The sequence below is a fragment of the Desmodus rotundus genome, chromosome 9 (genome assembly GCF_022682495.2).
Source record: "Desmodus rotundus isolate HL8 chromosome 9, HLdesRot8A.1, whole genome shotgun sequence".
In the NCBI taxonomy this organism is placed as follows: domain Eukaryota; kingdom Metazoa; phylum Chordata; class Mammalia; order Chiroptera; family Phyllostomidae; genus Desmodus; species Desmodus rotundus.
Window position 1 is genome coordinate 63,457,951 of NC_071395.1, and position 27,026 is coordinate 63,484,976.

Sequence of the window (27,026 nt, forward strand, 5' to 3'; positions counted from 1 at the left end):
CCTGGCGGGCAACCCAGGCTTGTGCCCTGACCGGGAATAGAACCAGAGACCTTTCCGTTTGCAGGACCTGTCAGGGCTAAATGGTTTTTCTTAAAAACCATTAAGTTTGGAGGTAGCTTGCCAAAACATCAGTAGACAACAGGAACACCCAGAATATGTTTTTCTTTCCTTTTGTTGTCAAGTATTTTGTGTTTTGGGTCTCTTACAAACAACATGCTTTTGGATGTTGTTCTTGTTTCTAATCTGAGAGTCTCAGAATCAGTTTCCTGGGGAGGAGGTCAGAGCATCTAACAGTGAATGATTATTTACAGTAATGCCCGAACCAGCATTTCAAGTCCTTTTGCCTTTAGACCCGCATCCTCTCTGCCCATCCTTGCTCTGGGAAATCTGGCACCAGGTGTACTCTCATTAATTAGCGCGGAGCTCCAACCCTCCCCATCCGCATTCTCCCTCCGTCCCCCGCAAAATGCTGGTAGTATCTCAGCTTCCAAGCCGTCTACCAGACCTGACTCTGGCCAGGGAAACTTTAAGGTTCCATTCACAGCCTCGAAAGCGAACGAGCAAGTTACAGTGATAGGGCGGAGGAGGTTGCCATGGCGACAAGTCAAAAGATAGAGGCGAATGGGGCCTGGGGCGCGGCTTCGGATTGGCTCAACGTGCGCGCAGCGTTCGCCTCGCGCACATGCGCAGTGGCGTCGAGGAGAGGTCTCGGCGAAGCTGGGGCCCCTGGGTTCCGGGCCGGGCTTCTCAGGACTGGGCTGGAGCGCGCTGTTCCTGGCCGACCTACGTTGTGCTTTCCGGGGAAGGGCAGTGGCGGAGCTAGAGGCCCCTCTGCAGCGCGGGACTGAGCCCGCCACGAAGCGCCCGCGAACGCGCCCCCGCCGCCATTGTTGCCCGGGGCCTCCCGGCGGCTCTGGCTCCGCGTCCGCCGGGTCCCAGCGGCAGGTAATGATGTCGCGGCGCCGGGGCCGAGTGCCCGTGCGGTCGGGGCCGGAGCCCTAGCCGATTCATGCCCGGGCGCTAGTGCTCGCGGCCTGCGGGGAGGTGAACGCAGGGTGAAGGCTGCTGTGGGGCGTCCAGCCCCAGTACAGCGCGTTGCTTGGCTCGGACTCCCGCTGACCGCGACTCTCCAGGTGAAGAGGAGTTAGGGAGACCCGCTGGAAAGGGGAGGCGACGGGAGGCGAGGCCTACGCACCTGCTGTGCAGGACCTTGTAAACTGTTGGACTTGGTGACAAGACTCATTGAGGAGGGCTCAGAGCTGGAGCCCCTGGACAGGTGTTAGCGGTTCTTCCCCAGGTCAGGCCTATTTGAGGTTTTCTTCGGGGATCCTGGCTTCAAATTTATTCATAAGGAATTGTCTCCTTAAGAAGCCCATAAAGGGTTTCAAATCATACCAGTCTTTTCTACTTCTTTCCAGCCCTGCCTGCTTGTCTCCTCCGCCCTCAGATAGTGAAAAGCTAGGATTGGCTGACACTAATATGCAAAGCAGGTAAATGGTTAGCTCTCTTATACATCTAAAGATATGAGGAAAGGAGACCAAGGTAAATTCTGTGTGTTGGGTGTCAAACTCATTTTCACCGGGGGCCACATCAGCCTCGCGGTTGCCTTCAGAGGGCCGAATGTAATTTTAGGACTGTATAAATGTAACCCCCGTTACCCCCTCCCCTCCCCATTACATTTATACAGTCCTAAAATTATATTCGGCCCTCTGAAGGCAACCGCGAGGCTGATGTGGCCCCCGGTGAAAATGAGTTTGACGCCCCTGCATATGTGTTTGTACGCACTGGGTACTCTCTGTGCATGTGTACAGCAGAGAGCACCAGGAATTCTTGACTTTGTGGTCTGTTCTTGTGTTTCAGGGTTTCCTAACCATCCCTACAACATCCCTAGGCTCAGAATTTGTAACTAAGGCTGATGACTCTACCTTGAGTCTCTTGTGCCCTTGTCTTTGTGGCTCTAAGATGAGACTCAAGCAGTGGGCTCACTACTAGAGAAATAAAGGATATTGCCAGATTGACTCTGCTGCAATGTCAGCCTCAAGTAAGAGGATGACCAGTTCTTCACGCTCCCAAATCTTTCTAATGTGGAAGCCAGACAAGGCTCAGAGTGGACCCCACAGTGTTGAAAAGGAAACCCTTGCTTCAAGACTCTTGCGTGACAGTGAGACTTGTCGACTGAATTTTAGGAATTTTTCATATCCAGACCTGGCTGGTCCTCGAAAAGCATTGAATCAACTCCGAGAGCTCTGCCTTAAGTGGCTGAGGCCTGAGATTCACTCAAAGGAACAAATCCTGGAACTGCTGGTGCTGGAGCAATTCCTGACCATCCTGCCTGGGGAGGTTAGGACCTGGGTGAAGTCTCAGTACCCAGGGAGCAGCGAGGAAGTGGTGACTCTGGTGGAGGATTTAACTCAGATTCTAGAAGATGAAGGTGAGAATTTTAGAGCAGAGAGGGAAGGAATCCTGGGTATTTAGAGAAGACACCAAACATATCTGAGAGCAGCCTGCTAGAGCAGTACGGAAAAGGAAGGGCAGTGAGTGAGTAAGAACAGGCTTTAACGTAAGCCCCAGCCTGTGTGGCATTCCCCTTCAGATTTCTTGGAACCAAATACACATTATCTAAACCCAGAGGAGATGTGTCGTAAAACAAAGTCCAGATACAACCAAATTACCCCCTGGTGAGCCCTCGGAGTTTACCTGCAGAGGTTTGAACTATTCTGCCAACAAATCATTTGCTTTGTGAATTGGAGTCTACAGTAACATACTTCCAAATAGGTAGAAAAGGGCCCAGAGAATATTTCCTTATTTAGTGAACACACAAATCAAAATTTATATCACATGAGGGATTAGTAAAAAATTACAAATTTGGTACATATACTTAAGAATCTCAGAGCAGACTTATTTTTGAAGCCTGCACTGATGTCTTAAGACAAGTTATTGCCTCTTTCCGCTGATTTTTTTTTTTAAGAGAGGGGAAGGGAGGGAGAAAGAGGGGGAGAGAAACATTAATGTGAGAGAGAAACTGATCAGTTGCCTCTTGCACATGTCTTGACTTGGGACCAAACCTGCAACCCAGTCATGTGCCCTGATCAGGAATCAAACCAGCAACCTTTCACCCTTTGGGATGACACCAACCAACTGAGCTACACCAGTTAGGGCTCCGCTCATTTTTTGAAGCAGAAGTGCTGTGTTTGGTTTCCTTCTGACTTCTTGTGTTAAGCAAGTGTAGGCATCTGTTTGGTGATAAGTTCCCTAGGCAATTTAAACAGGACTGATCTCTGTCATGGTCTCTTTCTCTTCCCTAGCTGCTCCTCAGAACTCTGCCCTTTCCCAAGAGACCCGAGAGGAAGACCCCAAAGGAAGACATGCTTTCCAGGCAGGGTGGCTAAATGATCTGGTGACCAAAGTGAGTTTTAGTGTCTTCTGTAAAATACCTTTGTAGTGTGTGGTGGCATTTTCCATCCTGGCCCTCTAATTTCAGTGACCCCAAAAGTTCCATCAAAGACCTAACCCTCAGTTTTTCTCCTTAAGAGGGTTTAAGGCCAACACCTTGGCCTGTTAGGGTAGGTGAATGCCCTGTATGGGTAATGGCATTGCCTTCTCTCACTTTCTGACCTTAATGCAGCAATATCGCATTGAGGTTAAGGGATTGACCTGCACAGCCAAATGGGTATAGGTTTGATTCCTGGTTCTGCCATTGAACCTATAATTTGGGGCAAGACACTTAACCACTCAGCCTGGGTTATCGGACTCAATAAATAGGATATTCTTCTTAGATTATGAGGATTAAATTTATGAGACTTGGTACCCTCAATTACAGTAAGTGATTAGTAAGATCACAGTAGAATAAACAATAGTTACTAATATCATTTTTCCTCATTAACAAGTAATTAAAGGCCATATATTACATGTAGTGTTACTTTTGATCATGAGTCTGTGTCATTTTAAGGAAGAGCAACTCAGGCCACCATAAGAGAAAGGTTTACTGTAAAAATATACATGGTCTGAAATTGGTAACCAGTGTAAAATTATTTATGGGTAATATGAACGTTTGCCTGAAAAAACTAAGAAAACAAAGGAAAAAACTGTTAGAAACAGTAATAAAAGTCGGAAGTGACTGCTACAGAAAATGGCATACAAAAATTAACCACTTTAACTATATAAAAACCAGATAGATGATAAAATGAAATTAAAGATTCATTCACAGTATTACCCCCCTCAAATTTAAAACAGCTAGGCTAAACATTATGTAAATTTTGCAGTAACTTCATGTTTTGTATAGTTCTGTTGGATATGAAAAAGTCTTGAATATTGTAAAACTGTCACTTGTCCCTACCTTATAAACTTAATGTGATTTCAAATTCCTGATACAATTTTTTAAAGAAACTTAAAGTTTATTTGAAAACCACGTAAGTGTAAACAAGATATTTTTTTAAACAAAAGGACGAAGAACAAAGAGGGATGCAAAATGTACCTAAAAAATACAGCAGTTCAACAGTGACGAAAAAAAGGAAGGCCTCTGCCCTTCATCACAGAGCACACAAAATAGCTAAACTTTCAACTTAGAACACAGCGAATTCATTCATTTTTTTTTTTTTGCAGATAACAATGGATCTCTATTTTTTTTATTTTGTTGTTGTTCTATTAAAGTTGTCCCAATTTTCCCCCGTTGCTCTCCCCTGCCCCACTCCCCCTCTGCAGCAAAACCATTCAATTCTGTGTCATCTATGTGTAAAACCCTTTCTTCTTTAAGATAGAACCACCAATGTATGCACTAGTGGCAGCTGAAAACAGTAAATTCTACTTTTTATTCAATTTTTCTTTTAAGACTGTTCAGGTATGCTCATCTACACACTGGGTAAAGTTTTGACTAGACACCTTTAGGGTCCCACTAAAGCTCAAGCTTATATGATTCTCCCCACCACACACGCACCTAGTGTTAACACTCTCCCCTTCCTACTAGTTCTTGAACCAAGTTAAGCTATATTTGCTGTTTTAGGAATCAATGACATTCAGAGATGTGGCTGTGGATATTACCCAGGAAGACTGGGAGCTAATGCGTCCTGTACAGAAGGAATTGTACAAGACCGTGACTTTACAGAACTATTGGAACATGGTTTCTCTAGGTAAGCATCGTCTACACCCACTCCTCCCAGGATATCCACCAGAGTATCTTTCCTCCTTCTGTTGTTAAAGATGGGTTGGGTCTCTAAAGTACTTGGCCAAAAATGGGGTCTAGAGATCAGCTGTGCTTACCCCACTTGGGCACAGAAGTAGCTGTGTTCTATTCCCTTTTTCCCAAGTGAAAGGTTTCTAAATGGAAGATCGTTGAAAACTGATGCGCAGTTTCACAGGGCTGCCACCAATGCTGTACCTTGCTCATTCCCCACTGCCCCTGCAATCTCCTTCCCACATGATCTCTAAGCACATACCCTCCAGGGTGCCAGGAAATTTCTGTCCTGGCTCTGAAAAGGACAAGGACATAATTTATTACATCATAGCCATGAACTCTTGTTTTCCTGTAAAGGTCTATCCATGTGGATAAGCCAGGTAATAAAATTTGAACAAATGTTTATATTCAGGATAAAACTCACTGTATTCCTCCTGAACAGGACTGACAGTGTACAGACCAACTGTGATTCCCATATTGGAAGAACCATGGATGGTGATAAAAGAAATCTTAGAAGGCCCTAGTCCAGGTGAGAGAAGAACTGGCAGATGAGAGGCTTTGCACTTAGCCAGTATTACCCTAAGTGTGGTTAGCAGTGTTTTTAAATATGGCCAAGTCACTTTCCACAGAGACATCCCAGTCTGTCAAGAACACTGAGCTGTTTGGCATCACTTCCTCACAGCGGCCATCTTCAGGAAAAGATTTCCCAGGCATCATTTCTGTACCTTTTCCCTGTATCTCATCGTATCTTCCCCATGAGTCCCACAGCTTAGCACTCTGAGGCTTTGATTGTGCCGTTATTCTATCCAAGCATGCACGAATGTCATCTAAAATCTTAATTTCAAACCTTTTTTAGTTTCTTTTATTTATTGACAAAACCCTGTAGCCCCCTTCCTCCACTTCCGTAACTCATTTCTTTCTTTTTTATTTCCTAATTATTTAAAAAGACAATTTACTCACAAGACAAAAATTTTCATATATAAAATATCTTTTTAAATTTTATGTGAAGCCAAACAAAAGTCTTTCATGTGTGTACCCCATTCACCCAGTTCCTACATCTCCCCAACACACAATCACTGTTGTTTCTAGTTTATTCTCACAGGTATTTGTTTTATTTGGTTTGCATAGAAAGTCAGTGTGAAATATTTGTCTATGTGTAGCACACTGTAAACACAGTTTTGTACTTTGCTTTCATTACTTAAAAGTATATCTTGGTAAATGAGTATGTAAGGAGTTTAAATATCTGTATCAAATTTTATTGTGTGTCTCATATTTTATTGAACCTGTTCCCTAGTGATGGTCTTTTTGGTGGTTCCCATTCCTTTCTTCCTTCACAACAACTTTATTTTGAAAGATTTCAAGCCTGCTGAAAAGTTGACAGGAACAGTACATTGAACACCTTTATATTTTTTACCTGGAGTCACCATTTATCCTCATTCAGCCATTTTTGCCTTATCTCCTTACATGTACACACAGACACACTTTGTTTTTGCACTGAACCATTTAAAAATTAGTTGCAGGCATCATGACATCTCACCCCTGAATATTTCTATATGTATCTTCTAAGAACATGAACATTCCCCTAACATAAGTACACCACCATTCTCTCCAAATATTTAACATTTATACGGTAATGCTACTAATGTATAGTCAAATACTTAGATTTCTCCAGCTGTCCCAAAATACCCTTTTTAGATATTTTTCTCCCCAATCCAGGATCTGGTCAGGAATCACATGCTCTACTTGGTTATCCTTCGTCTTGGTCCTTTTTAGTTCAGAGCTCTTCCCCAGCCTTTTCTTTTTTTCTTTTCTTTAATCTTTCATGATATCAACATTTTTTGAGGGATCCAGGCCAGGTTTTTTAAAAAGTGATCCACATTTACCTGATTGTTTCCTCATGGTTAGATTCAGATTAAACATTTATGCCAAGAGGCCCCAGCTAGTGTGGCTCAGTGGATTGAGAACCGGCCTGCAAACCAAAGGGTCATTGGTTCGATCCCCAGTCAGGCTACATGCCTGGGTTGCGGGCCAGGTCCCCAGTAGTGGGCATGTCAGAGGCAACCACACATTGATATTTCTCTCTCTCTTTCTCCCTCCCTTCCCTCTCTCTAAAAATAAATAAATAAAATCTTTAAAAAAAAAAACAAACACATTTTTGCCAAGGGTACTTCATAGGAATGTACTTTCCATTGCATTTCCTCAGGAGACACGTAATGTCATTTGTCTCATTATTGGTGATACTCAGTTTGTGCTGTGTACCGGATCTCTCCATTTTAGATGCTTAACTTAGGTGCTAAGTTAAAGGTGCTTTTTTTTTCTTTCTAATTAGTAGGAAGTCTGTGGATTGATACTTAGATACCACATGACTGTTATATTCCCTGATAACCTTTTATCTAAGGTTCTTATCCACTGATGATCCTTGCTTTATTACATAGCTGGTTACAAAATGTGATTTTCTAATTCAGTCGTCTCTTCTAAATGATTAGTAGCACTCTTTTGTAGAAAATAACTGTCCCTCTTCCCACTCCATTTTCATGTGTGTATCGCTATAGACTAATGGAATTTTTAAAAATTCAATGTGTCATTAGTTCATTCCAGTTTGAGGGGGTTCCATTTTTGATGCTTGATTGTCTCCAATTTGGGCAATGCAAGACTTTTTTTAAATTGAGGTATAATTGACATAAAACATTGTATTAGTTTCAGGCATACCATGTAATGATTTGATATTTGTATACATTACAAAATTAGCACCACAATAAATCTAATTACCGTCTGTTACCATACATAGTTACAAATTTTTGTATGTGAGGAAAACTTTTAAGATTTACTGTCTTAGAAACTTCCAAATATTCAGAAACTTTCAAATATGCATTATAGTTTTATTAACTATAGTCACCCTACTGTACATTATATCCCCAGGACTTACTTATTTTATAATTGAAAGTTTGTACCTTTTGACCTCCTTCACCCACTTCTCCCACCACACCCACATACCCCTTCTTCCCCTCTGGCAACCAACAATCTGTTCTTCAATCTAGAAGTTTGGTGTTTTGTTTTTCTTTGACTTGTTGGTGGTTTTGTTGTTTGTTTGTTTGTTTTAGATTCCACATATAAGTGAAATTGTACAGTATTTGTCTTTCTCTGTCTTTCTTATTTTACTTCGCATAATGCCCTCAAAACCCAAATAACAAGATTAATTTTTTATGGTTGAGTAGAATTCTGTTACATCTATAGACCACATCTTCTTTATCCATTGATGGACACTCAGGTTGTTTCCATATTTTGGCTATTGTAAATAATGCTGCCACAAACATGGGAGTACATATATCTTTTTTAATTAGTGAAGAAAATGAATTAAAAAATTCATTTTCATCAGATATCCAGAAATGGAATTGGATCATATAATAGTTCTATTTTTAATTGTTTAAAGACCCTCCATACTGTTTCCCATAGGGGATACACCAATTTAAATTCCCACCAACAGTTCACTCCTTGCCAACACTTGTTATTTCTTGTGTTTTTTGATGATAGGCATTATAACGTTTGAGGTGATATCTCATTGTGGTTTTGAGTTGGTTAGTGATGCTGAGTATTTTTTCATGTGCCCATTGACCATCTGTATGTTCTTTGGAAAAATGTCTGTTCAGGTCCTCTGCCTATTTTTTAATTGATTGGTTTCTTTTGCTTTATTTTCTGTTAAGTTGTATGAGTTTTTTATATATTTATCAGATACATAATTTGCAAATATTTTCTCCCATTCTCTCTAAAAAAAAGTAGATTGCTTTATCATTTTGTTGATGATTTTCTTTGCTGTTCAGAAACATTTTAGCTTGATGGAGTCCTACTTGTTTATTTTTGCTTCTGTTTCCTTTGCTTTTGAAGTCAGATCCAAAAACTCATTGCGAAGACTGAACTCAGGGAGCTTATCACCTATGTTTCCTTATAGGAGTTCATTGCCTCCGGTCTTACATTCAAGTCTTCAATCCATTTTGATTTAATTTTTGTGTGTAATTTAAGGTAGTAGTCTAGTTTCATTCTTTTTGCGTATGGTTATCCAGTTTTCCCAACAGCGCTTAGTGAAGAGACTGTCTTTTCCCCATTGTATATTCTTGCCTCCTCTGTCGTGGATTAATTGACTATATATGCATGGGTTTATTTCTGGGCTGTCTGTTTTGTTCTGTAAATTTGTGTCTGTTTTTATGCCAGTACCATATTGTTTTGATTGCTATAGCTTTTTAATATAGGTTGAAATCAGGGAGTGTGATGCTTCTAGTATTGTTCTTTCTCAGTTTGCTTTGGTTATTTGAGGTCTTTTGTGGTTATACAAATTTTAGGATTGTTTTTTCTATATCTGTTAGAAATGCCATTGGAATTTTGCTAGGGATTGCATTGAGTCTGTAGATTGCTTTGGGTGGTGTGGACATCTTAGCAATATTAATTCTTTCAATCCATGAGCATGGAGTATCTTTCCATTTATTTGTGTTGTCTTCAGTTTCTTTCAGCAGTGTCGTGTAAGTTTTTAGTGCACAGATCTTTTACCTCGGCTAAATTTATTCTTAGAAAGTTTATTCTTTTTGATGCAGTTATAATTGGGATTGTTTTCTTAATTTATCTTTCTGATAGTTTGTTGTTAGTGTATAGAAACATAACAGATTTTTGTACACTGATTTTGTGTTCTGCTACTTGACTGAATTGACAGTTTTTTGGTGGAGTCATTAGAGTTTTCTGTATATAAAATTATGTCATCTACAAATAGGAACAGTTTTATTTCTTTCTTTTAAATTTGGATGCTTTTTATTTCTTTTTATTGCCTTATTGCTCTGGCTAGGACTTTCAGTACTATATTGAATAACAGTGGCAGAGTAGGCATCCTGATTGTGTTCCTGACCTTAGAGGAAAAGCTGTCAGCTTTTCACCACTGAGTGTGATGTCAGCCGATGGCTTGTCTTATATGGCCATGTTGAAGTATGTTCCTTCTATACCCATGTAGTTCAGAGTTTTAATTATGAAAGGATGCTGAATTTTGTCAATACTTTTTCTGCATCTTTTGAGGTGATCATATGATTTTTTGTACTTAATTTTGTTAATGTATCACAATTGATTTGCAGATGTTGAGTCATTCTTGAATCCCTGGAATAAGTATCAGTTGATTGTGGTAAATGATCCCTTAAATGTATTGTTGAATTAGGTTTGCTAATTTTTTGTTGAGGACTTTTGCATCTGTGTTCATCAGGGATGTGGCCTCTATTTTTCCTTTCTTGTGGTGTCCTTGTTTGGTTTTGGTATGAGGGTAATGCTATTCTCATAAATGTGTTCGAAAGCATTTCTTTCTCTTTAGTTTTTTGGAAATCATCAATGAAACCATCTGGACTTTTGTTTGTTGGGAGGTTTTGATTACCGATTTAGTCCCCTTACTAGTAATTTGTCTATTCAGATTTTCTGCTTTATTATATAGTCTTGAAATGTTGTATGTTCCTAGGAATGTATTCATTTGTTCTAGATTGTCCACTTTCTTGGTGCATAATTGCTCATAGTAGTCTCTTATGATCCTTTGTATTTCTGTGGTATTAATTGTAATGTCTCCTCTTTTATTTCTGATTTTTATTTATTTGAGCCCTCTTTTTTTCCGGGTGAGTCTAACTAGAGGTTTGTCTTTTTTTATCTGTCTTTTCAAAGAACCAGCTCTTAGTTTCATTGATCTTTTCTGTTATCTTCTCAGTCTCTATTTCATTTATTTTTACTCTGATCTTTATTTCCTTCCTTCTACTAATGTTGGGCTTTATTTGTTCTACTTTTGCTAATTTTTTGAGGTGTAAAGTTAGATTGTCTTTTTCTTTCTTTTTATTCTTTTTTTTTCCCTTTTTAAAATCTTTTTTTCTTTTTTAATTTTCTTTTATCTCAAATATTAATTTGGTCTTTTTTATTTATTTATTTTTTATTGTTGTTCAAGTACAGTTGTTAAAGTTAGATTGTTTGAGATTTTTCTTGTGTTTTGTGTGTGTGTGGTAAGTATGTATCACTGTGAACTTCCTCTTAGAACTGCTTTTGCTGCCTCCCAGAAATTTTAGTATGTTTTTTGTATGAAGGTGGTTTTGATTTCTTCTTTGACTTCTTTGTTAACCCACCGGTTGTTCACTAACTAGCATGTTGTTTAATCCACACCTAGTTGTGATTATTTTCAGTTTTCTTCTTGTAATTGATTTCCAGTTTTATAGGATTGGTGTTGAAAAAGATGCTTGATATAATTTTAATTTTTTTTTAATTTATTAAGACTTGTTTTGTGGCCTCACATGATCTGTCCTGAAGAATGTTTCTTGTGCTCTCAAGAAGAGAATATGTGTTCTGCTGCTTCTGGATGCGATGTGTTGTGTATTTCAAGTCCATCTGCTCCAATGTGCCCTTTAAGGCCGATGTTTTCTTACTCATTTTCTGTCTGGATGATCTACCCATTGATCTAAGTAAGGTATTAATGTCATCTACTGTTTTTATATTGCTATCTATCTCTCCCTTTAGGTCTGTGAATATTTGTGTTACATAATTAGGTGCTCTTTGATGCATAACTACTTGTAAATGTTATATCTTGTTGGATTGACCCCTTTATCATTATGTAATGTGCTTCCTTGTCACAGTCTTTATTTTAAAGTATGTTTTGTCTAATATAAGTATAGCTTCCCCAGCTTTCTTTTGGTTTTCATTTGTATGGAACATCTTTTCTACCCACTTTCAGTTTGTGTGGGTCCTTATATCTGAAGTGAGTCTCTTATAGACAGCTTATAGTAGGTCTTGGGGTTTTTTATCCATTTAACTACACTATGTTTTTTGATTGGAAAATTTAGTCCATTTACATTTAAAGTAATTACTGATAGATATGTGTTTATTGCCATTTTGTTCATTGTTTTCTGGTTGTTTTATAGTTCCCTCTGTTCCTTTCTTCTTCTATTGCTCTCTTTCTTTGTGGTTTGATGACTTTCATTAGTGTTATGTTTAGATTCCTTTCTCATTGTCGTTGTTTTTATCTATTACAGGTTTTTTTCTTTGTGGTTACCATGAGGCTTACATATAACAACCTATACTTATAATAGTCTATTTTATGTTGATAATTTAAATTTGAACACATTCTAAAACTTTAAATTTGTATTTCCCTTGATGTTTGTTTTTGATGTAAATAAGATTTACATCTCATTATTTTGTGTATCTTTTAACTAATTATAGTAATTATAGTTATTTTTACTATTTTGTCTTTTAATCCTTATACTAGATTTATATGTGATTAATTCACTACCTTTACCATATATTTAACTTTACCAGTAAAATTTATACTTTTATATGTTTTTTTATAGTAATTAGTGCCCTGCCATTTCAGCTTAAAAAAATCTGTTTAACATTTCTTGTAAGTCTGGTTTAGTGGTGAATTCCTTTAGTTTTAACTTGTCTGGAAAATGCCAGGTAGAGTATTCTTGTTTGGAGGTTTTTTCCTTTTAGCATGTTGAATATATAATGCAAGTGTATCAGGCCTTTCTCACCTGCAGAGTTGCTGCTGAAAACTCTGCTGATAGTCTTGTGGGGGTCCCCTTGAATGTAACAAGTTGTTTTTTTCTTGCTACTTTTAAGATTCTCTATCTTTAACTTTTGACATTTTACCTGTAATGTGTCTTGGTGTGGATCTCATTGGGCTGATCTTATTTGTAACTCTCTTGGCTTCCTGGATCGAGATATGTTTCCTTCCCTTGGTTAGGGAACTTTTCAGCCATTATTTCTTCAAATAAGTTTTCTGCACCTTTCTCTTTCTCTTTTGGGACTCCTACAATGTGAATGTTACTCTGTTTATGTTGTCACATAAGTCCCTTAAGTTATCTTTACTTTAAATTTTTTTTCCTTTTTGATGGGGGTTCTGTTTGGGTGAGTTCCACTGTCCTGTCTTGAGATTACTGTAGAGTATTTTTCAGTTCAGTTACTGTATTCTTCAGCTCTGTAACTTTTGTTTGGAATTTTCTTGCATTTTATATCTCTGTTGACATTCTCACTGTGTTCATCCATTCTTCTCCCAAGTTCAGTGAGTATCTTTATGACCGGTACTTTGAACTGTATATGGTAAATTACTTATCTCCATTATATTAAGGGTTTTTTTAGAAGGTTTTTTTTCCTTATTCTTTCATTTGGAACATAGTTCTTTGTTTCCACATTTTTCATGTTTTTCTGTTTGCTTCTATGTATTAGGCAAAGCAGTCGCCTCTTAGTCTTGAAGGAGTGGCTTCATGTATAAAATGAATCTTATTGTTCCATCTTACCCTAGTGCTTGGTTGTCTCTTGAAATTTTATGATTGTCTAAGCAACCTGACTTGTTTTATTTTTTTTCTTTATTTTTATTTATAGATTTTTGTGTGTGAGAGAGAGAAAGTGAGAGACAGAGACACAAAGAGAGAAACATCAATTTGTTGTGCACTTATTTATGCATTTGTTGGTTGATTCTTGAATGTGCCCTGACTGGGAATCAAACCTGCAACCTTGGTATATCAGGAAAATGCTCTAACCAACAGAGCTAACCAGCCAGGGCCCAGCCTGATTTATTATTTTTTAAATTATTTAGTGTTGTTCAATTACAGTTGTCTCTGATTTATTTTTAATAGCTCCAGTTTGGGGGGCTATGCCAAGACCTGTCAGTGTTCCAGAGGGAGGGATTTCAGTCAACTCCTAGTTTCATGATGATTTGAAGCCAAATCCTCAGGCAGCAGCTTTTATAGTGTACGAATATATACAGTCCTTTGGGACCACAATTGCAGGTGATTTGGAGGTGTCCCCCATGCAGCAGCTGCAAAAATCAGGGCTCAAGGTGAGTGTAGACGATCCTTTCCGGGAGGTACTGGTGGGCTGTGACAGACAGCAGGAGAGCACACAGATTGCACCCCTGGTGTCCGCTCCCTGAGAGCACCTCCGCAGCCTCGATGTGTGGCACACCTGCAACCTATCCTTCAGGCTGAAGCTCCAGGACAGTAAATAGGCATCTTTCAAAGGAAGACTGGGATCATGTTTCAGTTTGCTGTCTGTGCAGTGTCCTGGGGGTGGTAGCCTGCCAAGAATTGTCCCTCTGATTGTCACAGTCCCATGGGACCCAGGAACGCAAGTACCCCTTGCCTCCAGAACCACATACTCAAGGGCTGTCCCCTGCATTGCCACTGCAAAAACCGGGGCACCAGATAGAATAACACCTGGGTACCAGGCACCTATAAGAGCTCCCCTCCTGGAGATCCTGGCACTCTGAGCATGGCAGAGGGAGAGGGCAAAGTGGCACCCACCAGTGCCTCTGTCCCCAAAGAGAATTCCCACAGGCCCCTGTTCCTGTAGCAGATGCTCTAAGATTAGCAAGTTCATCTCCTCCACCTATAGTCTGAGCGCTTTTCAAGCTACTGCCTCCCTGCAAGAGCAATCTCTCAGGTTGTTACAGTCCCCCAGGCCTTGTGAATTCGAGCTTCATTGGTTTTACAGCCAGATTATTTAGGGGGCTGGTCCTAAGAGTTGGGGTGCCTGAGGTGGGTACAAACCCTTTGCTCCTCAGGGAGAAGCTCCCGATTTGTGAGATCCTTCCCAATTTTGGGTCACCATGCTGTGGATGGGAGGTTTGGTGAGACTGCATCTCAACCTCTCCTTCCCACCTCAGTGTGATCCTTTTCTCTCTTGAAGTGAAGCAGCTGTTCAGCTAGTTTTCAGGTCTTTTTCAGAAGGAATTGTTACATTCATGTCTATAGATTTAGTGTGTCCATGGAAGCAAATGGGTTCTGGATCTTCTAAGATCACCTGGACTACCTCAGTGGGAGCTTTTGAAACCAGGTCCAGTGTCCTTTAAGATGTCCCCATTAGTCTTTGAGCATTTCCTTGCTTTCTGGCACAAGGTATTCTTCAGGCTCATCTTGGGCATTCCTTGGACCTGGAATTTGTCTAAGGAACCAAGGTTCATTTTAGTGGAGAAACAGTACTTAGAAACTAGGATCTGGGCACTAAGTATGCTCACTACTATGGGGTAGCATTGCTTCTAAATCTGTTCAGTAGATAGAGCTGGGAAATATAGGCGTGGGCAAAAGTAGGTTTACAGGTATTCAAATGGAAAAAGTCATGCCGAAGTCTACTTGAGTAGAGCAAGTAGACTATAAGAAGGTATAAAAATGGAAGCTGGCAATTTGAGCACTTACAAGATTATACCTAAGTGCACTGTGCCATTGTGACATTCTTTTCAGTTGATAAAGCTTTTGTAATAATCATAACCTGCATGTCTTTTTCCATATGAACAACTGTAAACCTACTTCTGTCAACCCACATATTTGTACATATGTATTATGTATGTAGTTTCAGGACTTATGAATTCATACTGCTAACTTTTCCCATACTCCATTTTTATCTTTCCTTTGCCATATAATAACCTGGTTCCCAACCACATCATATATTGATCCATTTGCTGTATTATATAATACACACAGAAATGGTTTGAGAACTATATCAATATCAGTACCAATAACAAACTAGCTAGGTTCAGAGTTCCTTCAAATTCCCTTTTTTGTCCTATTCCACTAAGGCTATCCAGAATACTGGATTCAAAAGTTAGTTGAATTCTTCCTTCTGGTTATCTTAACATATATAGTTAAGTTTGTTTGATTCTCTTTGCGCCCAGGTTTAGTGTTTTCTTGGCTTGTGATTCTTTTTTATTAAACTTCACATTTTTGAGTATATAAAAACATTAATATGGTTCTAAAGTCAAAACTATTTAGAAAGGTATACACTCTCATCTCTTCTGCCCTGTTTCCATTCACTCCATTTAGTTAACCATGTTCATTTGTTTCTGATTTTCTTTTCTATGTTTCTCTTTGCAGAAATCATAAATACAGTCATACCTCCTTTTGTAAACAAAAGAAGTGCACTATATTCTTCTGCATTTTGCTTGCCTACTTCTTAAGGCACTAACTTCTAGTATGTCTGCCAATATTGATGCTAGAGTACAGCATTAACAATAAATTAAAAAATAGTGAGGGACTATAACAGTAGAGTGACTACCTTAAACTGACTTGCTTCACTTTTTTAAACTTTATCTGATTTATCCCTTTTTTAATTTGGTCATGGAGTATTTTTAAGGGTCACACTAATTGAAAAGCTTGTTCTCATAATTTATGGCTTTATTTGCCGTAGTCAGCAGAATGAGACAAAATATACCTGTAACACACTAAGTTCTTTGGGGAATGTTTTCAGCACCCTCTAAGCAGTGAGAAAACATGCATGGTGTAATGGAAATACGCCTGGACTGGAGTCAGGGTAGACTTCTGAGCAGGGCTGCCGTCTGGAAGCCTTTCAGGCTGACTTCTCAGCATGAGGAGTCCTTTAGATGATTCAGGTAGCATAAATTAGGGCTGTAAATCTACCAGAGGGAGCAGTTTATGATCATGTGTTTTAAGGGTAAATTTTTCTCCTGCCAAAGAGCACCAACACTGAAAAAGGCACATTTCTTTTTTTTTATTGTAGAGGTGAGGTTTTTTTCAGTTTTGTTTATTTTCTGGCCTGTCCTTATACAGAGTATATAATAGACTCCTGTCAGCCTTCTCTTGTTGGTTAGACCCTGGGCTTTTTCTTCTGGTCTCTGAGCCCCTTGTGCCCTCAAAGTGGAAGCTTAAGGTCATCAACAGGATTGAGGGGCTGTCACAAGCAGCCAACTTGAGCTCTAGCTGATTTCCTGTCTTCTTGATTTTACTTGATTTTTGGCCTCTGAAGATTTTGCTTTCTTACCATCTCAGCAATACCTAGTAAGTTGAACCTCTGGTTAGGATACATCAGTCATATTTCAAGAAATGGAAACTGATAATGCACAAATAGAGTAGGAATATTGATTGGTCTTCGATGGCCATTCCTGTCTCGGAACTTTGACCTAACCATTCTTTAAGGTTCAACTCCCATCATACCTCCCTCCACCCTCAGAGCCGTCCTTCATTACCTGACTCAGCACTGATCTTCTATCAGAACTAAACCCTTGTTTGGCGCTACTGACCAACAAATACTTACTGCTTCTAACCAGTCCTTTCTGGTTAGTTACATACACATGTTTAAGCCCTACTTAATTATCTCAATTGCTGAATTTCCAATAAACTGATTAATTTAAAAATGTATGTTTTATACTAGCAATTTCTTCATGGTCATTATTCAGACTTGTTACCTTAAGTTTGTTAATTATAACCTTTTCAGGTATATGAAATTCTGTCATAAACTAATTCTGATTACATAGAAATTAAACTCAGCTTCCGATATTATCTTACTCTGTGTGAGTGTATCTCTCACACACACATTTACCTACACAGTCCATTAACATCCTCATTTTCTTTTTTTGTTGGGGGGGTTAGTAACAAATCTGGTTTGAAAAAGTTGTTTTTATTTTTTCTATAAAAGTAATATAACTACATTTCTAGTATTAAACAGCCATAAAAGTCATAGCCAGTTTATTGAATATTAGAAAATATTTTTTTAAACCTATAATCTCATTGTTGGCATTTTGATATTTGTCTAGTTCTAATGAGTTTTCATGCTAGTTATGATATTGCTTGATTTCATTTAACATTATTCTTAATTGTTTTCTAGTGTTACTCTTGATTTATTTTTTTAAATCAAAGTAATAAAAGTAGCTTGTAAATACAAGCAGTACAAGTAAGCCAAATGAAATATGTGTCTCCTTCCCCATACCCATGATTAGGACCTTCTCCCCTTAGATTATCACTACAGTATGTGATGTGTATAAGTGTATCTAATGTGCATATGTGTGCATGTATAAGACACTTAGCATATCTTCACACAGATAGGTTCTTGCTCTACATACTGTTACATACCTCTTTTTTTCACCTAATAATATGGCCTGTACACCTTTTCATATCAATGTACATAGATCTACCTATAATTTTTATCAGTTAATCAGTATTCCATTATTCTCTATCCTAGCTACTCCTTTATTGATGGATGATTCTATTGAGTGATTATATTTGTGGTTATACTTTGATCTGCATCTTAGAAAGTTGCTGTGTCATTTTTGCTATATTATAAACTTCATATTTAATTATATTTCCTTAAATAATTCTTAATATTTGCAAGTTACATGTTTCCTACCTGCTGTCAAAGGAGAAAGGTACTCTAACTTAAATTTAAACTATCATAATGGAAACATAATAGGCATCAACAAATACAGGCATACCTCACTTTTGTGCTTCACTTTATTGAGCTTCTCAGATACTACATTTTCACAAATTGAAGGTACCTTCCACCAGCAAAAAGATTACAACTTGCTGAAGGCTCAGATGACGGTTAGCATTTTTTTAGCAATAAAGTGTTTTTTAAGTAAGGTATGTACATTTTTTAGATATCATATTGCACACTTAATGGGCTATAGTATAATATAAACATAACTTTTTTAAAATATATTTATTGATTATGCTATTAAAATTGTCCTGTTTCCCCCCTTCACTCCACTCCATCCTGTACACCCCCTCCCTCCCACATTCCCCCACTATAGTTCATGTCCATGGGTCATACATATAAGTTCTTTGGCTTCTACATTTCCTATGCTATTCTTACCCTCCCCCTCTATTTTCTACCTACCATTTATGCTACTTATTCTCTGTACCTTTCCCCCCTCTCTCCCCCTCCCACTTCCCTGTTGATAACCCTCCATGTGATCTCCATTTCTGTGGTTCTGTTTCTGTTCTAGTTGTTGGCTTAGTTTGCTTTTGTTTTTGTTTTAGGTGTGGTTGTTAATAACTGTGAGTTTGCTGTCATTTTTGCTGTTCATATTTTTTATCTTCTTTTTCTTAGATAAGTCCCTTTAACATTTCATATAATAAGGGCTTGGTGATGATGAACTCCTTTAACTTGGCTTTATCTGAGAAGCACTTTATCTTCCCTTCCATTCTAAATGATAGCTTTGCTGGATACAGTAATCTTGGATGTAGGTCCTTGCCTTTCATGACTTGGAATACTTCTTTCCAGCCCCTTCTTGCCTGTAAGGTCTCTTTTGAGAAATCAGCTGACAGTCTTATGGGAACTCCTTTGTAGGTAACTGTGTCCTTTTCTCTTGCTGCTTCTAAGATTCTCTCCTTCTCTTTAATCTTGGATAATGTAATGATGATGTGCCTTGGTGTGTTCCTCCTTGGGTCCAGCTTCTTTGGGACTCTCTGAGCTTCCTGGACTTCCTGGACTTCCTGGAGGTCTATTTCCTTTGCCAGGTTAGGGAAGTTCTCCTTCATTATTTGTTCAAATAAGTTTTCAATTTCTTGGTCGTCTTCTTCTCCTTCTGGCACCCCTATAATTCGGATGTTGGAACATTTAAAGATGTCCTGGAGGTTCCTATGCCTCTCCTCGTTTTTTTGAATTCTTGTTTCTTCATTCTTTTCTGGTTGGATGTTTCTTTCTTCCTTCTGGTCCACAGCATTGATTTGAGTCCCAGTTTCCTTCGCATCACTATTGGTTCCCTGTACATTTTCCTTTGTTTCTCTTAGCATAGCCTTCATTTTTTCATCTAATTTGTGACCAAATTCAACCAGTTCTGTGAGCATCCTAATCACCAGTGTTTTGAACTGTGCATCTGATAGGTTGGCTATCTCTTCATTGCTTAGTTGTATTTTTTCTGGAGCTTTGATCTGTTCTTTCATTTGGGCCTCTTTTTTTTTTTTTTTTTTTTTTTGTCTTGACATGCCTGTTCTGTAAAGGGGCAGAGCCTTAGATGTTCACCAGGGCGGGGTAATGCTGAGAGCTGCGCTGTGACACTTTATGTGGGGGAGGGGCCGAGAGGGAGCAGTGGCGCTTGCTCCACTCTCTGCTGGATTTCAGTCACTCCCTCTGCTACCAACGATCAAACTGGGCCCCACTAGTGCTGATTCCGGAGTGGGTGGTCCTGTGCACGCTCTAGGCCCCTGTGGGTCTCTCCAACGAACTCTCCTGTGAGGCTAGTAGTTTCTCCTGTTGCTGCCTCAACCCCCATGGGTGTTTTTAATCAGAGGTTTTGAGGCTTTATTTCCCCACGCTGGAGCCCTGGGTTGTGAGGTCTGCTTTCCTCCCCCCTCCATTCCTCCTGGTTTATCTATGCACGAATGTGGGGCCGCAGTGGCTGCCAGCCACCACCTAGTGGGGTCTGCTAGCTGCAGCCTGGCGTGCCCCCTCCACAATCCACCACCTCGCTGGGTCCACCAGCTGCCACGTTGCTGCGAGTCCTCTCTGCTCCAGCTGCCCTTCTCCGCCCCTCCTACCGGTCTGGGTGAATGTTTCTTCTTTATCTCCTTGGTTGTTGGACTTCCATACAGTTCGATTTTCTGTCAGTTCTGGTTGTTTTTTAAAGTTTTTAAATTGTTGTTGTCCTTTTGGTTGTGGGAGGAGGTACAGTGTCTCTACCTACGCCTCCATCTTGACCAGAACCAAACATAACACTTATATGCACTGAGAAAGCAAAAAATTCATGTGACTCACTTTATTGTGATACTCATTTTATTGCGGTGGTCTGGAACTGAACCCATAATATCTCCAAGGTCTGCCTGTATATATTTGACTGCTGTGCAGGGAGGTTTGGGGTCAGAGGTTTTTGTTTGTTTGATGTGTGTTTATGTGTGTGTTTGCTTTCATTTGAGTCCATCTTTTTACAATAAGTTACTGTGTTATTTTACCAATTCAGTTGAGTGGCCACCATATCTAGTCTTGGGCCATTTTCTGAAGGAAATGTAAAAGAAGCATAACTTCTGTTTTTCTTCCTTTTTATTCTCCTTTTCCAAGCTTTAAGGACCTTGTTATGAGGTTGTCAGAACCATAGTTTTTTAGGCATTTTATTCATGTTCATTATTTTGTTTCTATTTTGGCAACTTCCTTTCTCCAAATAGAGAAACCTTTTTATATTATTTTTGTTTCAGGACAGGAAACAGAAGCGCGAGATTGTAATCCAGTTAAAAACATTCCTAAACTCACAACAGATGGAACCCAGACCATCAAATTGGAAGAACCATATGACTATGGTGACAGATTGGAGAGGCAAGCACCAGATACCTTCAAGAAAATTCCCACTGAAGAAAGTAATTTCAGTCTGAAGTCAGCTTTTTCACAAGAAGATGATCCTACAGAAGAGTATCTTAGTAAATATGGTATATATGGGAATCATTTTGAAAAGCATTCAAACCTATTTATACAGTTTGATACTGAGTCAGATGATAAAACTGCTATATATAACGAAGGCAGGGCAACCTTCAGTCATGTCTCATATGGTATTGTACATAGGAAAATTTATCCTGGAGAGAAGCCTTATAAATGTAATGTGTGTGGGAAAAAGTTTAGGAAATACCCATCCCTCATGAAACACCAAAGTACCCATACCAAAGAGAAGTCTTATGAATGTGAAGAGTGTGGAAAAGAGTTTAGGCACCTCTCATCCCTTATTGCACATCAGAGAATGCATACTGGAGAAAAACCATATGAATGCCACCAGTGTGGTAAAGCCTTCAGCCAGCGAGCACACCTTACTATACATCAGAGAATTCATACAGGAGAGAAACCATATAAGTGTGACGACTGCGGGAAAGACTTTAGTCAGCGTGCACACCTTACCATACATCAAAGGACACATACTGGAGAGAAACCATATAAATGCTTGGAATGCGGTAAAACGTTCAGCCACAGTTCATCACTGATTAATCACCAGAGAGTTCATACTGGAGAAAAACCTTATATATGCAACGAGTGTGGGAAAACTTTCAGTCAGAGTACACACCTTCTTCAACATCAAAAAATACATACTGGAAAGAAACCATATAAATGCAATGAGTGTTGGAAGGTATTTAGTCAGAGTACATACCTTATTCGACATCAGAGAATTCATTCTGGAGAGAAGTGTTATAAATGTAATGAATGTGGAAAAGCCTTTGCTCATTCCTCAACTCTTATTCAGCATCAAACTACTCACACTGGAGAGAAATCCTACGTATGTAAAATATGTGGGAAAGCCTTCAGCCAGAGTGCAAATCTTACTCAACATCATAGAACACATACTGGTGAGAAACCATATAAATGCAGTGTGTGTGGAAAAGCATTCAGCCAGAGTGTACACCTTACTCAACATCAGAGGATTCATAATGGAGAAAAACCCTTTAAATGCAACATATGTGGGAAAGCATATAGACAGGGTGCAAATCTTACTCAACATCAAAGGATTCATACTGGAGAGAAACCCTATAAATGTAATGAATGTGGGAAAGCTTTTATTTATTCCTCATCACTTAATCAGCATCAAAGAACTCATACTGGAGAAAGACCTTATAAATGTAATGAATGTGATAAAGATTTTAGCCAGAGAACATGCCTTATTCAACACCAGAGAATTCACACAGGAGAGAAGCCCTATGCATGCCGTATCTGTGGTAAAACTTTCACTCAGAGTACAAACCTTATTCAGCATCAGCGTGTTCATACAGGTGCCAAACATCGTAATTAATGGATGTGCAAGAGTATTTAGGTGTTACAACTTAATCATTTAAATTTTATTCTGTACGCTCTCTGAGTGTTAACACATTATTCAGAAGAAGTGCAATATGCTCGTATGTCAATACCACTGAGCAGAAGTATCCAAATTCATAATGTGGATATAACTTATTTAAATTTAATGTGAAATTTGAGAACATTCGCTGTTTAACCTTTATTTGGTTTATTCCAGAAGGAAATCCTGTGAAAAGAGTACTCAGAAACCTGTAACTCACCAACTCTTACTGTATTTCAAGTACTCCATGAGGCCTTATGAATGTAACTTGTGAAAGCTTCCAGCAAGTAGAGAGTAATCCTGGGGAGAGAGAAAAGCTGCTTTTGGGCCTTTACTTCTACCCAGCTTCGAAGCCTTAAATATGTAAAGGGTCCCTCCCCCTTTTCACCTCCCTTTTCATATTATGCCATAACTGCCATGTGGAGCTAGTAGGTTTGAAAAAAATTGAAAGTATCTTAAAGGTTTCTCTGTGGCCACTGTTTAATTATACTTTGTTTTAAATACTGAAATATTCAAGGAAGAGAACGTTAATGAAAGATGATGTTTGGATAGAGAAACTAATGTGTATATAACCCTTAGTCATGTACAAATTTAGTGAAACAGGCAAAAATTAAACACCCACGCTTAAATTAATTTTTATAATGGTCTTAGATTCACTAGGTTTTTTCCTATTTATTTATTTATTTTATTATATTTTTTATTATTTTTTATTAGTTTCACTAGGATTTGACCTCTGTCATCCTATAGGAAAAAATAAGAATACAGTTTTCATTTTTTTTCACCTGACACCAAAATGTATAACTTAAGGTTCCCATTACAGTTTTACTGTAGAAAGTCCATTTCTTCCATTGAAATATATATTTCTTGAGTGCCTGCTGTGCTCAGGGCGCAAACTTCCTAATTGATCCTTTCCGGGCTTCCTGTAGTGCTATAAAAGCTTTCTACAGTAATGAAAGATGAGGATATAATGAAAGTAAGGACATGAGCTTAACTATAACAAGTGTGTTGTGAATGAATGAGTATACAAACCCTAAAATGGGTTGCCAAATTTGACCCTGTAGATCCTAAGGTAAGGAGTAATAAAATTATTTAAATAGTGTGAGAAAAAAGTAATGGAAAATAGATATGATTTCAGTGCAGGAAGTGGGTCAGGGAAGAAAATCAAGGTGAAGACAGGAAAGAATACGTAGGTAACTTATAACATGAAATGTTACTGGACTTGGTTTACCTAAAAATAAATAGGAGTAACTGATTGGATACAAAGCAGAATTCATCCTGTTGTCTGTAAGAAGAAACCAAAAATGAAATGTTTGATTTTTAAAGGAATAATTGCAATTGGTTTTCCTTCATATAGATAAGTAGGGTACAGTCTTAAAATATCAGGAAGAAATTTCATTGGAAAAGGCATGGATGCAGAAACTATCATTGGTGCAGTAATCACTAAACAGTAATAACTGAGTTTTTCAGAGTCCTAAACAGCATAAAAGGAAACCTGGCAGAAATGCAACTACAAATAGGTAAAAATACTATTGCATTTAGTATCCACAGCATTCCACTTGCAGAATACACGACCATGTTCCAAGAGCTGAGTTTTCATATTGCTCTTGTTCTTCAGTGCCTTGCATATATAGCAAGCAGGTGGTCAATATATGTTGAATTAATGAATAAATAAGTTGAGTAATAAGGTAGAATTAACTGAAATGGAGTGAAATTGGTAGAATATTTTGTACATACCTGCAAAGAAATATTTACCAAATACTGGTCATTGATTAGTTAATTGGAACTACTTAATGAAAAAACAGAATTCCCAGATATTAACAATGGGGATATTCCCAAGAAGTCATGGGACATTTTTGTACAGAAAATTTTCCTGAGCTAGAAGAAGAAAAATTGATACAAATTCTGGCAACAAAAATATCAATTTAAACATGTGTTGACCTTTGGCTTCATCTGGACGTGACTTTATGTAAACATCCTACAAAGAGGTGCTGAAGGAAAGACAACTTGAAGGCTTTCTTGTTGAGTGTTTTCCTCAAGAAGTTGTTGCTTTCCCTTGTCCTCACCTTCATTAACCTTGATGTCATGGAATCACCCTTCACAAAGTACAGATTGTCCTAGGTTGCATTATACTCAAATTATGCTTATGCCATAGTTATTAGGTTAAAAAATAACCATTGCACCTAAGATGGAACTTCATACCTTACACAACACTTTTTTTTTCTTGGAATGAATGTGTGGAGTATTATAGTCCATATTATCTTTCTTTGCATTAATTTGTATTTCCTGCTTTTACGTGTTTTATGTAAATAATGCATTTATAAGGTCTTCCAATGATACACTGAAGCAACTGATGCTCTTATAAAATAATACAGTAATAATAGTGAAGAATCCTAGACCTTTGTGTACTTTTTCCACTTTTACAGTTGTCTGGCCCAAGTATAACTCAAGTTTTTTATTTTCCACAACTTTTTATTATGAAGATGTTCAAATATACAGAAAGTTAAAGAATAATAAACTATATTTGCCACTTAGATTTGAAAATTCACATTTTGCTATATTTTTCTGAACAATTGGAAAGTAAAGACATATTTCACCCTTAAGCATGCATCTCATAAAAATGAGTCTTTTTACATAACCACAATACCTTTACATACCTCAAAAAATGAATAGTAATTCCCTAATATCTAATAGTTAGCCCATGTTTAAATGTTTCCTGTTAATCCAGTCAAATGCCACACTTCACTTGTTATGTCGGTTTCATCTATCTAAAACAGTCTCCCAACTTCGACTTTTTCCCCCCAGAGTGTTGTTTGTTTGTTTGTTTGTTTTAAATACAGCAGGTCAGTTGTAGAATATTCCACATTCAGGATTTAACTGATTGTTTTACAGTTTGTTTTTCAAGTCAGTTAACAGATCAGTGGTTTGTTTATCTTGTTCTGGTCATTTCTATAAATTAGTAGTTAAGGCCAAAGGCTTCATGTATTCAGGTTACACATTTTAGCATTAACACTTCACAGATGTGTGTCAAATTGCATCGTATCAAAAGTTTTACCTGATTGGCTCACTGTCAGCAGTGCAAAATTAGCTCACTCAGTCAAGGTGGTCACCGCCCTATCTTCCCAACGCAAAGGTGTGTTTTTCCTGTTGCAGTTAGAGAATCTGGGGACTGAGACCTTGGCAGCATATGGGGAGCCTGTTTACCCACAGCATTCACCTTGTGGTTTTGGTCTCCACTGATGATGATTCTTGTCTGAATCAATTATCTCCTCCAGATTTGCAAAATGGTGATTTTCTAATTCTGTCATTCTACATGTATTAACTGGCATGCTTCTGTAAAGAATGGCTTCTCTCCATCAACTGCAATACACTTGAGGCAGGATCAGGCTCAGTTCTTTTCCTTAAGTTGTGAATTGCCAGAGTAAGGAGTTGGCAGTGATGACAAATGATTCAATGTATTGTTATAAATTATGATCATTGTTTCCAATGCTCAAATCATCCTGACTTTGGCAGTTGGACATTCACTCTGCAGTCTTTGGGCACCTGATTGCCTTCTGACAGAAGATACCTCAGGTTCACCTTCCACTTTCAATGCCTCAGACGTGAGCCACTTCTCCAGGCATTCCTGGCTCTTTAACAGGCATCTGTTTAGAAACCAATATCTGGGCAGTAAGCATGCTCACTGGTGTGATTAGCAAGTAACCTTTGACACTTTCCAACCATTCAACTTAGTTTTCATAAAGACAGCCCTACTTGTCTAATACCTAATTATGTAATGAGATAATTACATAATGGGAGAAACTGTTTTAGGAGCCAACAACTAAGTCTTGTTAAATATTCAACTAAATAGGAGAGAATAGAAGTGTTAAGTGTACCAGAAAGCAGCAAACTTAACTACAAAAGGTCTGTGCTGAGACCATTACAAAATTTTACGGAGGAGGAAGATCAGCTGATCTGGTGAGCAGGTTAAGTGAAGAGCAGTACTAAACGTACGGCACCTGCTATGCTGTGCTTTAACTGTTACAAGTCTTGATAATTTACTGTTACAAGCTAATCATACTTCTTTCCCATCACACTCCTTAAAGGCAGGTTTCTGATCTAAATTTGAGAATCTGTTTTATGCAAATCGAAATACTGGGGAGGTTTTTTGCTAAACTTCTAGTTGGTCTTTAAAACCCAAAGGCCATTAGATTTCATTCTTTGACTATACCTTCTGGTACCAATTCACTTGCGTATGTGCCTGCAAATATAGTCTGCTTAGTCCTCTTATTTCTGTTATTTTCCACGTGGCTCTGTATTTCGCTATGTGTATTATCCCCTAGAACACAGGTGGCAAAC

At 38.5% G+C, this 27,026-nt stretch overlaps 1 protein-coding gene across 1 annotated transcript; it reads left to right on the forward strand.

Moving 5' to 3' along the window:
- Nucleotides 1–682: 682 nt before the first annotated feature.
- On the forward strand, nt 683–26,814 carry ZNF287 (zinc finger protein 287). The gene is given in 7 exon segments (XM_071219289.1): nt 683–728; nt 731–867; nt 870–945; nt 3,306–3,406; nt 5,000–5,126; nt 5,613–5,699; nt 21,079–26,814. Coding segments are annotated over 7 exon segments (2,145 nt in total). The 3' UTR covers nt 22,650–26,814.
- The last annotated feature ends 212 nt before the right edge of the window (nt 26,815–27,026 follow it).